Genomic DNA, 14,355 nt, shown 5'->3' on the forward strand with positions numbered 1-14,355 from the left:
ATTTTCAAAAATCTAACTATTTTCAAAATAAGTCCAAATGACCAGTATTCCGAAAATTACAAGGAAATAGGTTTGTCTGCTGATAAAGACTTGATACATATGCATGTGCTTGTACTGTATGGGGTCGGAATATTTTTTCTACCGGTTGCAGGTTAAAAAAAAGAAATAATATAAAAATGTTATTGAAATTTAAAATAGGGCTTTTCCAAGGACTAACCACACTTGAACGCTGACCAGTCCCTGTTTCAGTCGCTCCATGTCCGTTTGCGCCCACGCCGGCCGCGCCCACAGCGACTTGTGGTCGACGTCGTGGCTGAGGTGCAGCTCCAGGCTGCTGTGGGCGTACTTCCGTACATTCCAGGCATAGTTGTTGTGCCCGTCGACCAGCGGCACCTCGCGCAGGATGCGCCGGACGATTCTCAGTCTTTGGGCGTGCGAATTTCGGCTCGGCGCCATGAGGAAGTGCTGGTAGGCCAGGGTGGCGGCGATGGCCAGCAGGCAGATGGCGCTGACCAGTGTGAGGGCCACCAGCCAGGAGCCCCTCCGCCCCTTCTGCCCGCCGTCCGCTCCGGCGTTCGCTTTTCTCGCGGCCTTTCCCTTCGCCTTCGCGGAGGCACCGGCTCCCGCCGCCGAACTGAGCGATGTGGGCGACTTGGCGTCCAGACCCACTATGTCGCCGCCCACAACCACGCCCCCCGCCAAAGGATTGCCAAAGTTTACCTTTGACTTCTGGATGCTGGCTATCTCGCCGCCGGAATCGCTGTTCGAGATCGAGTTCTGGCGGGACAGTGTGCGGCGGATGTTTGAGTGCTCGGTGACGTCGGGCAATCCCCCGAACCCAGTCGTCTGAAATGGGAAATTGTTTAAAAAACGTATTAATATTATTATATACTGTTATCCCTATCCTATCGAAAAAATATCTGTTATCTACGGAGTTGATTTTTATAAAACATTTAAACACATTTTGTTTTATAACTGCGTTGAAGATGACATTAAATATATTTTTTTTAAACTGGCTTGTTTATTTATACAAATTTTATAAAGCCTTAAAGCCGATCATTCAATTGTCAAAAGTCGTTTTTGTTTTTAATATATTATTTTGTTAACAGAGGTTTTTGTCCCCTTTTGGTTTGGTTTTGCCTTTCCGTAAAACAACAAATTTAAATAGAAAGAAAAATTGTATTTATTTATTGCTTTGACAAAGTATTGTATTCTTGTTATGGGTTTTAAGCCATTTATAACATTCCAAAAAATCACTAGGGTTTTGAAATTAGATAAATATATAAAAGTATGCAACCATAAAGACCATTAAACACTAAATTTTTATTGAATTTATTTCTTAAGGCGACTTCAATTTTTTTAGGGCATAGTTTTAGAAATTTTTAGAGGGACCCTAGTTATTTTTGGCATACCCTCAGTTATAATGTTTTCCAATTTTTACTACTTTTAACCAAGAATTTTAAAGTATTATATGCCGGTTCAGTTAGCGTTTTTCTTTGTCGGCTTGGTATGGTACCAAGCTGGCTTTCATTCCCGGCAAACACAATGGTTAACTTTGGAAGGGGTGGTGAGGCGTTGACTGCTGGGTGATACAACCGTTCGTCGAAAAGTTGCTTCATTAAAAGTGCGTCAAAGTTTCTTCGTTGATTTTGTGCCCTAATTAAAACTGCAGCAGAAGAAGCAAACTTCCAGGGCACGGCTATATTCATAACTTGCATGAAACATCAGCACGATGCGCAGGGAAACTTTTTAATGAACCGAATAACCATATCAGAATCAATATAATGGCCCGGCCACCAGGTTCCATCCACCCTATTTCCCGTACCTTGTGCCCAATCCCAGTGACGGAATCATGGCTGCCGGGCTAATCTTGGCCCGACATAATTAAGCCTTAGTCATAATTCATGGACTTGGGCCACATGTGTCCCCAGGTCCGAAGAGCTAACTTCTCCTCCGACCCTACTCGTTCCCTTGTGGGGGCGTGGCATACGCCCTCGCATACGTAGTAAGGACAAAAGCGAAACTTTGTCGTGTGAAAGTTGTGACATAAAGTTTGTCGAGGGCAGGCAATGATTTGTTTATATTGCGACTGCCTGAGGAATTATGCCAAACTGTGCAAAGTACAAATCAAATCTACATGCGCACGTTGTTCAGCACAACCCAGGGAATTCCAAGATGAAGACATTTTAGAGCATAAAATTAAATTAAAAAAAAACTTAAAACATTGCCCAGAGAAAGAGTCAACTACTCAATTGGATGGGTTGTTAAATAAATGGAATTTATGCATGAGAAAAAGATTCTGTCGGACGTAAAAGTTAATACATATTTGCTCAATTAAAGCAAAAAAATAAATAGTAATTTTAGATTTTTACTTAAGCCTGGGATTAGTCATTCGATTACATTTAAATGCTTTTTTTCAATGCATTTCAAATTGAGTTGCAAAGCTTGTTAAATATTTATGCTTTGAGTAGGTAATTTTCAACAAAACGCGTCACATGTCACGTGAATTAATAATACATAATTTAACACTAAACAAGCTCATTATACATGTGTATAATAAATTTGGTATTTTTATTTGTTTTCATCTGTACTTTGCACAATAACCAAGTTACATTTTAATAATTAATATTCTTCTATTAACGCAATGCTACATTTTTGGACAAAACGAAAGCCACTGAATGGCAGCCTTTTGTGAAAGACAGTGACTCACAGAGTTTTCACAATGTTTTTTTTGAGAGCACCCGGACGATGGCTAATTAGCCGAAAAATCCGGACCACACGGCGTATGAGCAACGAGCGTAATGAAAAATAAAGCTCTATATTTTTTTGGGCTTTAATGGAAGAAAAAATATTAATTAAATTAAATATGCCCAGTAAAGGACAAAGTGGTCATTGATAGCCTGCTACATTTTCAACTATTTTTGTAATTATGAATTTCAAACATCATGAAGCAGGCAACAGCGAAATTAACTTTCATAAAATGCTGCAAACTTTTGCGCTGCTCCGCGAAAGTAATAAAACGATAACCAGATGACTGAGGGGAGAACTTTTGGCAGCGAAAGAAATATTCATCTCAAGTTATTCAATTTTTAATAAAAATGCAAATATTTTACGTGCTTCCGCTATCGCTGGCACCCTCGCATTGCATTTTTTACAAAGTAGCATAATTTTTCCCTAGATTTTCGTGTTTGAAAAAACTGCACGCTAAAAGTTTTGTAGCCACCGTTCGCTGCTTAAAAGGCGCTCTTTCTACAGTGCACTGCGCTTTTCCGGTTTTTCGAAGGACAAGGCGGGGTTATTCCGGGACAGCTTGGTGTGACGCTGAAAGTTTGTTTGCCAACGGAGGTCGCATCATCGTCATCGTCGGCGGCATTTTAATCCGGGCCCCAGATTTGGCCACATTTCCCCAGACTTTTCTCGCAATTTGGCAGGCTCTGCAGCGGACCGAAAAATGCATGACCATGAGCTCCCGCAGCCGCAGGAGCAGGCCCACAGGTTTTCTCTAGTTTCGCCAAGTTTATAATTAGTTTAGACCGGGTCATGCCCACTGTTGACTTGCCACCAAGAGCAACATTTATGGCGGGAACTTGTTCGCCGTAGATGAGGCAGCTAATTACCCCCTAAATATCAGTCGTTTTGCACTTTAAAATCAATCAAGCGCCAAGTGCCAGAAAAATGAAGTTTATCGATGTAACCAAAATTGCAAAACTATTTTTAAGATTATATGCTAGGAAAATGTAATAATCTTTATTTCTTAAGAAGTCTACTGAACCAAAATAAAAACTAAGTTAATAAAGATAAAGTAAATAAGTTCTAGTACACAGATTTTTAGTCTCAAGTACATGACGGTAAGTTAAGTTTATTAAAATTAAAATTGTACATAAAATGTTTAACCTTCATTCAGTTTATACACCGAAATAGCCACTTTATCAGGTTTTTAACACTTTATTTATAAGCGTATGTGCTACCATTGATCATCACATGAAATAATTAAAATGCTTTAACAATTTAATAGGCAAATAATGCACTCCATTCATAAAATTGTATGCTGAAATCTTTAAAGAATGATTTTTTATTTTTTTAAGAAGATCTAAAAATCCCACTTAGCACTCTATTTTCACCCACATAAAGATGAGTTTTACCTCTAAACTGAGTGCGATAGAAACGGATGATGATGGCGTTTGTGCGTCAGGCGGACGGAGTACAAATTGGCTTCATTGTTGTTGCCTGTTGCCTGATCTCCGACGCAGGGCAGAAATTCGTCCAATTGAGTTTTAAATAAAAATGAGCAGACGATGCGGCAACAACAATGGCAACAGCAACTCCATTTTCCCATCAGCAACAGCAGCAACCTGCAGCACGTCAGCAGCAGCAGCAACATCGGCAGCAGCAGCAGCAACAGCAACAGCAACATCAGAGTCATTCAGCTCACACAAAAGGCGAAAGGAGGCGGCAACAGGACCAACGTCAACAAGGACAATAACAATGAAAACGGCAACGGGAAAAAAATAGAAACGGGAGCAAGAAAAAACTGTTACGGAATGCTTTATAGTTTCCGCCATTATTTTCCCTTTTGCAGCTGCAGTTTTTAGTAGAACCTCTACATATATTTTTTTGTGTTTTGTTGTTTTTTCTAGCAACACCCTGGCTACGAGAATTTAGTCCGAGACTAAAAACAACTAAAATCTGTGCCGCATGTGCAACAGCCAAAGGGGTTCGCAATGGGCGGTGGACAGGAAATGCTCTTTGCTGTATGCTGAAAAGTATTTGTCATGCTGTTTCTCATCCCCGCCACGGACATATATCATTTTATACGCGGCACTCGTGGGAAACAAAGCAAAGCAAATCCATTCCATAAATAATTCCCCCAGAATTTCGGAGGAGAGGAATGGAGATGTTAGCTAGTGCCAAAATATTCTCACATACTCGAGGGATAGAAAAAAAGGTAAATTGGAAGTGTAAAACTAATCTCTTCCCTTCGGTTAGCTTGATTTTGCGAAAACCGTTTCACTTTTAAACGGGTTAACATGTTAATACGGGTATTTTCAAAATTAACAATGTGCTTACCAAATGGTGCTTGTGAATATTGGATTTTAGAAGAAGACTTAAATTGGGAAAATTGTTAGTCCACCCGGAGATCTTAGTCTTCTAATAGAAAAACTCAACATGTCTTGCCCATTTCTCAATAGAAAATGTAGCTAAAAAGTGAGTGGTCTCAAATAGCTCCTAAAAATTTGAAAACCTAGTTCTTTCACTTTTATAAAATAAGTTAAGCCTTATTTGTCAGTCTAAAATTGTTTTACAAATTGATTTTGCTGAACAATTAATTTAACTATATAAGATGAACTGGGAGTTATAAAAAGTTAATTTATCTTTATGGTTATTTGACTCTCTTGTTTCCATCATAAAACAACTTTCTTGGAACATAATAACTTTCGCAGACAATGCAATGAACTTCACCATATCAATTTATCGAATGATTATGATTGATTCGACCGTAAGGAGAAAGCAATGTACAAAGAATTTGCGGTCAACTTTATCAAATCGCCCCCATTGTACGGCGGATGCGATGGAGAAGTCCGGGCCCGAGTCCGAGTCCGGGTCCGGGTACGGGTACGGGTACGAATCCGGATCTAAAGGACCCCGGAGAGTGCGCAGCAGGCATGTCGACAGCCCGTAGTTGTCGAGTGCGGTCGTTGCCAGCTGCTGTTCCTGCTGCTGTTTTTAGTTTTTCAAATGTCATTTGGCCATTTCACGCTGATGGACATCAGTCTCTGCCCATCTCGTCCCCTCGTCGCCTCGTCCCTTCAGCCCACAAATTGCCTTGTGGCTGCCACGTAATTTCTGCCTTCCGAACTGAGGTTGCTTCGGCAACAGCCACATTCAAATGCTGCAATGGTGGAAGGCAAAACCAAAAACCAAAAACCCAAACCAAACCCAAACACAATCCAAAAATGCACAAGGAAAAACTTAAATAAAACTAATTTTTATAATAATAAACTAATAATATTTAAAATATAATTATTATTTGTGTATTAAATGTTAAATCGAATTTTATAGCTTTAAAGTAAAAACGAATCAATTCTTTTGGCATTAATATAAGTTGTCGGGTTGTTGTTTTCAATAAGACTAAATAAAATCGGAAAGGACTCCTAAGATTTGATTTAGTAAGTCATTTTTATATTGTCTGAAAAAGCATTTACCGATAAATTAGTAATACGGAGGTAATAACATACTTTAAACTTTTTAAAATAAGACTTTTAGAACATAATACATTTTACTTTAAGATCAACATATTAGTAAGCAATAATTAATGAAAAATTACCCATTGTTTCTAAAAAAGTACTTGGCGCATAAAAGATGTCAAAAATAAGTTTTCTTTTTAAATATAATATTTCTTTTTTGCCGTGTAGGCCCAGGAGATTGGTCCGAAGGACGGCAGACTGTTGGCCGTCGGCGTTAGCCACAATGGCTGTGTTAGAGCTTCGCATTTTGTTTGTTTATTTTGCCGTCCCATTGCGACTTATGTGGGCGATGACCGACGAATGTCCGCACCCTCTGTCCATTTGCCACACTCCACTACACTCCTCTCGTCTTGTGTTTGTTTTGCGCCAACGGAATCGAAACGTTCTAAGTGTTCATTAAACAATTTAAAGTTGATTGGCCCTGCCTGGCACAGGAATGTGTTATATACCGTATGTCTCAATGGATTTGGCCTTAAAAGTAATTTGTCTCCTGATTGCGTTAAGCGGCTGAGCACTTTCCTAATTATAATGACTTGTGGCTAAATTAATGGCTTATCGGATACATATGTATGTGTCCTATCAGCAGGCAAGGAAGGAAATCTAATAATATTTGGATTGCTTGGATGCTTGATCTAAGATGTTATACTAAAGTACATTGAACAATAATAACTTTCTAATTTATATATTGAATAATTAATATTATACTATTTAAAAACATTAATTTGGAAGAAATTAAGCCAAACATAAATAAAAAAAAAAAATTATTTTTAAAGTAACGTCTCCCTATTTTTATATATATCTGTTTTAAGATATGCTCCAATTGAACCTTCAAAATCTTCTCTTTGTGTATTTCATAAAAGCGGTCGATTGGTTATCCTGCAATATTATTCCCAGGAGTCACGTGCAGACTCATAACAGAGTGTTTCATCAATTCCACACCGCATTCCTGGGTTCTGACAGCCCTCAACATCCGCGAACAGGTACAGAAAGCCGGAGTGCAGGACAATGGAGTTGGAGTGTCTGGTTTTGCCAAACTTGACACGCAGCCACCACGGCCATCAATCAAAACTCACTTGGAGCTGCGGTGGCACAGGCTCTGAAAAAAAACTTCTCGAATGAATGGCAGCTACTGGCCAGAAACTATTTGCACACGAAACATAGGCAGCGGAGTTAAAAATGTTTGACTACAACCGAAAGTGCGGACTGGACGTTTTTGGGCGGTGTCATTGGAAAAGGGGCGGGGTGTTAGGGATTTGGCAACTATTGGCAAACTCAATGATGGGGAGCATCGGAGCGAAGCAACCGATAGGGCACGAACAAAGCACACAGAAAAATTGAAGGAATTTAAGAGGCATATTGTCGTATTAATTTTCTTATAGAACGATAAGACAATACTCTAGGCGGTCAGAAAATACGTCTGTTTCAAAATTTGTTTGGCAAACGCAGTGAGTGATAAGCCAATTATTTTAAATTTTTATTATCGCTTTTGGTTTTTTAACTCAGTAAATAAAAAAACTAGATATCCCGGCAAAAAGCCGCTAAACTGAAGTTAAAAAGAAATAAACTGCCAATAGATTTCTTGAGATACATAAATTTTTTCCATTAAAACCTTGTGTTTTTACAAACTTTAAAAATTGTTCAAGCCATTATTTAATAACTCGGTAGTATGATCAAAGCAAAAACCATTAAGGAAACTCTATTTATATGAACACATAGTTTGAAAAAGTTTAATTTATTAATACAAAATAAAAGCTTGAAATCAGCTATAAATCTAACCTAACTTTTTTGACATAAATATTATGTTCTAAAATGCCAGAAACACAATGAAAAGGAAAATCGAATATATTTGATAACAAAGATTAAGCGATTAATAATATTTTTCTCTGTGTTTCAGTGGGTCCTGAAAGTGGACATGGCAACAAAGCGCGAAATGAAGACAAGAGGTATAAGGCATGTGGGGGAGCTGGAGAATAATGGCGATTTTTATGGCTTTGGCGGAACGCATAAAGAACCTTAGCGCCAAGGAGCAGGAGCTCGAGCTGGACAAATGCCCGGGATGGTGAAAGGCAACTGAAACTGAAAACTGAATCTGCAACTGCAACAGAACGACATTTGCAACATTTAATTTATTATTCAAATGTGAACAAATGGCGCCGGCGACCAAAGATGACAGCGTTCCCAGTGAGTAATGGTTCCGAAGGACGATTGCCCCGGCCCCAGACCTTTCTCCCCCTTTTTTTTTGGGTTCTTGAGCTTAAGTTTGCCAGTTTATTGTTGGTGGCTTTGGCAGTCGGATAGGGATCATGTCCTGGATTTGATTCGCCCTAGTCCGCAGTCCAAACAAATTGAGTTACATGCAAATAATCGTCTGTTCGATTTGGTCTCACGTTAGTGTAAATAAAATGGTTGGTATTTATCATGTTTGGTCTCCTCCGTAGTTTTTCTTTATCTGTCCAATTTCGACAGCCAAAAAATACTATTGCAAAGTACAATTGAACAGTTGAGACTTTGAATACATATATTTACGTAAAACTTTGAATCGTTTAAAGCTCAACTTCAAGGCCTTAAAATGTAATATATTCTAACCGTTTTTTTTTTGTAAAGCAACCAACGATTTTGTGAACTTTCTACCACATATCAGGAGTAGTAAAAATGGCCTTTTTTCCAACTAAATCAATGTAACCGCAAATAATTAAACATTCATCTGATTCTGGTGCGTTATATTCACTTCAGTTTACACAACTTTTTGACTCCACACCTCAAACTCAAATATAACATCTGACACAGGCAATTTGCATATTTCAGCATATCCTCGTCTAACTAAATAAACCACTCCAAGTGCACTAATCAATATATGTATGATAAACGTAGAATATAATTACATATATTTCAGCAATCTCTTGATTTCCTCACTTAAATATATGGTAATTTTGATTTAAATTCAAATTGTTTCCTGTTAAAGGTTTTGTTTATCTGCAGTTTAAGCCCCAATGTCCAATTGTACGCTTTAGTTATAGTAATTTTACTTAAAATCATAAAAATCCAAAACATACCAATATTTTTCTTTGCGCCAGACGTTCTAAAATTTAATAATCTCTAAGCCTCTTGTGTCGTCTCCAAATCAAATCAACTGTGGGGAATATCGTTTAATGAAGGTATACGGATATAGCGGATATGTGCGGCATAAAAATATACGAGCTTCTTTATGGCGGAATCTGCATAACGAATCCTATCTGGCTGAAATAAAACCGGCACATCTCCATTCAAGGCCAGGTCGTTCGATTGTGTGAAGGCAGTTCCTTCACTGTGAAAATGTGTGCTTAAAATTCGTTTACTACATTTTAAAGATCTTTTAAAATGAAGTTTATTTCGTCAACGCTTTTTTTTTATAAATTGTAATTGAAGTTTTCCTTTCTATTAAACTAGTTTACGAACATTATTTTTAAAACCTATCCTATTTCTTGATTGTAAAATCATATTTTTCTCAGTGGTTGTTTTGTGACAGGCGGTGTTGTCAGTGAAATCGCGGCACGAACACAAAGAACCGGCAGTAATCGTAAATGCTTCCCACTCCTCGTCCCAATTCTGTGGGATAAACGCCATGAATGCCAATTACAGAAGCGGCAACGGGTTATCACAGATCCACCCACCTTGCAATTGCAGGATTCGTATACTTTAGTTTGCACTAATGACAAGCACTTCTTAGATTTAATATTCGATTAAAACTTAGAGATGTGACAGTTATTAAAAGAAAGCTGTCTGCTACATTTATTTTAGGTGTACAAATTATTACACAAAAGTGTTTGATTGAGAGCAATCCCTCATTGGAGTCTTTATTGTTAAAAGCACTTTCTCGGTCTATAGAAATTTGTCGAATCTTATAGAGAAAAAAGGATAGGTTTAGGACAATCCCCAGAATTATTTCATAACACGGAAACTTATTTGGCTCTTATTAAGTCAAACAATTTGACTTTAAGTTTAATTTGTTTATTATTTGTAAGAAAACTACCATATACTAATGGTATAATGTGATTCTCATAGTTAAGATACCCCCCTTTTCTATTTCGTATTCCCTTGACCCATCCACCCACCCACCTGGTAGTCCATGTAGTTGTCGAAGTGCATGTAGGAGCAGCTGCCCGCATCTCCTGGCCCCGGAACAGGCATCCCATTCTCGTCCAGCTCGACGGCGGGAGGCGGAGGTGGCGACGGTGGCGGCAGGTTGTCGCCCTTGAAGGACACTCTCTTGGGCTTGCCCTGCCCCCCGCCCGCCAGCCTTCGCCCGCGGCCCAAGGTGCCGGAGCTCATCATGTAGGCGAGCGAACCGCAGCCCACCACTGCGTCCTGCTGATGCTGTTGTTGTTGCTGTGGGTGGTGCTGAAGGGACTGAAGGCCGCAGGCTCCGAAGCGGAAATGCGGCATGCAGGTGGTGGTCATCCCGCCCGCCCCGCATTCACTGCCCTCGAAATCCGACTCGACGTCCGTTACAAAAGCGGCGGGCTGGAAACCACGCGGCAAAGTAGCCGACACTGAGGGGTTTGGATTTGGATTTAGATTTGGATTTAGATTTGGATTTGGATTCATATTTTGAGCCGGCATCCTTTGGCGTCCCAGCGTCCCGGTGCACAGGATATTCATTTGCTGTGGATGCTGATGGTGGATGGTGTGTGGAATCTGTTCGCCTGCCAGGAGCGCCAATTCGCCGGGACCCGCTGTTGTTGCTGTCGGGGCTATTGGGGCTGTTGTTGTTGTTGCTGCTGGGTCGGCCGGCAGGAGGTGGTGCGTGGGCTGCAGCTGATAGTAGTGCTCCAGCATCGCACCGCCCGGAACTCCTCCGCCCACCGCCCCTGCCTCCGAGATGGGAGCCGGCAGCAGAGCCGTGGGTATCACCATGATGGGCATCATGGCCGGCGGAACCGTGGATGCCGACGGTCCACCGGCGGCAGCCTGCAGCATCTCCATTTGGCACATCTCCTCGTAGCTCAGCGGACGCAGGTGCTCCATTTTGGTTGTTTAAGGGCGTGGTTGCCTCGGTAGGTGCCCCCACTTCACTTTCGCTATGAAAATTATTCAACTCGTAGACGGCACTCTGGTTTTTCTGCGTTTTCCACCTGTACACACCCGCAGTACATTTATTTTCGAGGCTGAAGTGTGGAGTGGGTGGGAAGTTTTCGCGCGCGTTCTCTAGGTTTTGCTCACATCGCGCCCGAAAAAAAACTCGTGCGCTTTCGTCCTTTCGGCAAACTTTATTCCGCGACGGTCCTGCAGCAACTGAGCAACTGAGCAACTGTCGTCTGCCAATCTCTGGAGATTGTTGAGCCGCCAATTCGCCGGAGTCTGTGCAGAAATGGCGCCTGCGCCGCCCGGAGTCCGCTGGCCAGGCTCGGCTCTTCGCCGGAGACGCTCCCCTTTACCCCCACTTGACGCGTTTTGTTTTGATTCCGTTTCGTACACAGAGAACAAAATGTACACTAGCAATGTCACATTCTAGCAATGTCTGGGACCGCTGCTAATATTTATTCATGAAATCGCCTTCATTCCAGAAAAAGTGGCTTTATAGTTTGCATGTATTGAAGAATTCAAGAAATATATAACACAAACATGGCAACAGAGTAAACAAAAATATTATCAAAAATTGTGGGATTTTATTTGAATAAACTCATAAAGCGCATACATGGTATATTAACAACTATATATTTGTTTAAAACTATTTTTGCATTGCTTTGAAGCTTCTGAGTTGCGTAACGTTAAATGTATTTGCGTAAATATAAAAAGTATTAAAAATATAATTATGAACAAATATAATAGTCAGACCTATCTCTTAAATGTCTTAGGTAAAAAGCAAACAACGAAATAATTAAAATGGCTAGTTTTGGAAAATCAATTGCATTATACCCTTAAAAAATTAAACAAACTTTACTTTGAAAAAAAAAAAACACTTCTTTTTTTTATGCAACTCGTTTTTCTAACAATTGAAAAAATAAAAGAGATCAAAGCAAAAACAATGATAAATTAAATGGTTTCATAAATTGGTAAATTAAAAATTAAGCTAATGTCGAAAAACGAGCACTATAATTTACTTTTTAAATTTGTTTAAAATTGTTTAAAATGGAATTAAGTGGTGGCGCCTATTCTCCCGGTGTAGGCTTAGCGTAGGGGTTGACGGAGTTGATTGCTCTCGACGTCTGTTTTGAAGCCATGTTGATTTTCGTACGCCGTGGGAAATTAAAGTACTTCCCAGCTGCTCCCGCAACTCGAATACAAGATTTTAATTGCCGCTTGCCGCTTTCCGCTTGCCGAGAAATAAGGTGGCAGAGTCCCTGAGAGTCCCATCCTTTTGGTTCGGGTGCAATGCGCAGATGTGCAACCAACTGTTGGGCCAGGGGACCGGCCACCACCTACAACTATTTATGTGGACGATGAGTGGTGGCCGCCAGTCGGTTTCAGAGGGAATGACCCGGCTGAATGGCCGCTGATTGCACTGAGGTAGCCTACAAATGACTTTCTGATATGCCCAACAGAATATTGACAGCGCTGAGCTCATGCAATCTCACCGCTGTTTCAAACTCATTAGGGAATCGGAATATTACTTGCTGTCGGGCACTGAGTGAAATGGACATTGGTGGGAAAACTGTAATGGTTTTTATCAAATAATCACTGAACTGTAACGGGGATTTAACAGGCTTTGGTTGTGCCCCACTGCGGATGAGTAATATTTGTTTGTTTTACATATGGCCATGCTAGAAAAATCACTCATCCGCAATGTGAACTCATGAAAGGATGTGTTGCTTTATGATGCGGATAAACTATTTATTTTCGTAAACATACATTGTAGTTTTAAGTAATCCGAAATGAAAACTGGCTTCTTATTATTTAAAAAAAAATGTAATAATAATTCTAGTGCCGTAGGTAGCGTTATAAGTATGAACGATGTGAGAGTAGGGTAAACTTTTCCTCTTGGTATTTATTAGCTTTTTGTTCTGTGGTAACTAAATATGTATACATAACCTGCAAGTTTTACCACCTCCTTTGTTTATGCTTTTGAAATAAAAGTTTCACAACAAATTGGGATCAACCTAAATTCGATTGATAACAAAGCTTAGTGCCGGTTACCAACGTAAAACAAACAAAATTGTAAAACTGTATGTGTCAGAACCATTTGTATCTTGACACCCTGGACGAACAGAGCCCGTAAATTTGTACACCATATAAGTGAATTCAGGCAGCATCGAGATAGAGCTTAAGATATTTGTCATAGTCTGCCGCATCGCACATGAAAATCTAGACAAGACCAACATTTCAGTATGTTCGGTAGTTCCCAAACCTCCATTAAATCCATAGCCCTGCGACGCGATTTCTGAGTTTTTTTCTGTGTTTCTGAACCCGGCACCTGCGGCGATGTTCTATTTGGAACACAGAGGTAGATGGAAAAAACACACAGTCGGAGATGTCTTTAACAGATTTTTGAGTCAACGTTTTTGTGCTGTGCGATTTGTTGTGCTGTGTTGTGTTCTTTTATTATTTCTCTTGTCTTTTTTTAGCACACTTCCCAGTGCAACTGGCCTCCCCTTCATTTACATTTGTTTCATCCTATTATCCTGGTTAACCGGCCCGTTCTCAGCACTCCACAGATCCACCGCTTCACCGCTCCACCGCTCCACCGTCGTGCCATTTGTCAAGTTTTGCTCGCAACTTTAGCCCGCGGCTTTTTTGTAATTACACAACTGTGGGCGGGAGGGAGAATCGACAGGGGGTTCTTAGCCGGGTAAATGAAAGCGGCTTAAAAAAGCAGAGCGTTGGGGTTTTGTGGTGCTCGTTAAAATTTGTTGCTCTCATTTCGATTGTTGCTCTGTGGTTGCTGTTGTTGTTGTTGTTGTTGTTGGTGCTGATGTTGCTGCCGTGCTCTTATTGTTGCTGCCGTGCTTTCGGTTCTGGGATTGTTGTTTGCGCCGCTGTTGCCGATTTTAGTGCGATTCCGTTGCCCTAGTAGGCATAAAAGTTCTACCGGGATTGAAGGGATTACCGCTTAAATATGCGAACCGGATTGAAAAGCTCGCATGAAGTTGCCCAGCCATGATTCATGATCCCTTCTGGATGGGCACTTTAATGT

General features: G+C 40.4%; 1 protein-coding gene across 1 annotated transcript in view; it reads right to left on the minus strand.

Annotated features, from left to right (window-relative positions):
• LOC128258709 (uncharacterized) overlaps positions 1-14,355 on the minus strand; it is a 103,644-nt gene that overhangs the window by 4,723 nt on the left and 84,566 nt on the right. The window contains 1 exon segment of the mRNA XM_052990509.1: positions 218-846. Coding sequence (XP_052846469.1) covers positions 218-846 — 629 coding nt within the window.

The sequence above is a fragment of the Drosophila gunungcola genome, assembly GCF_025200985.1.
Source record: "Drosophila gunungcola strain Sukarami chromosome 3L unlocalized genomic scaffold, Dgunungcola_SK_2 000003F, whole genome shotgun sequence".
NCBI classification, from domain to species: Eukaryota; Metazoa; Arthropoda; class Insecta; order Diptera; family Drosophilidae; genus Drosophila; species Drosophila gunungcola.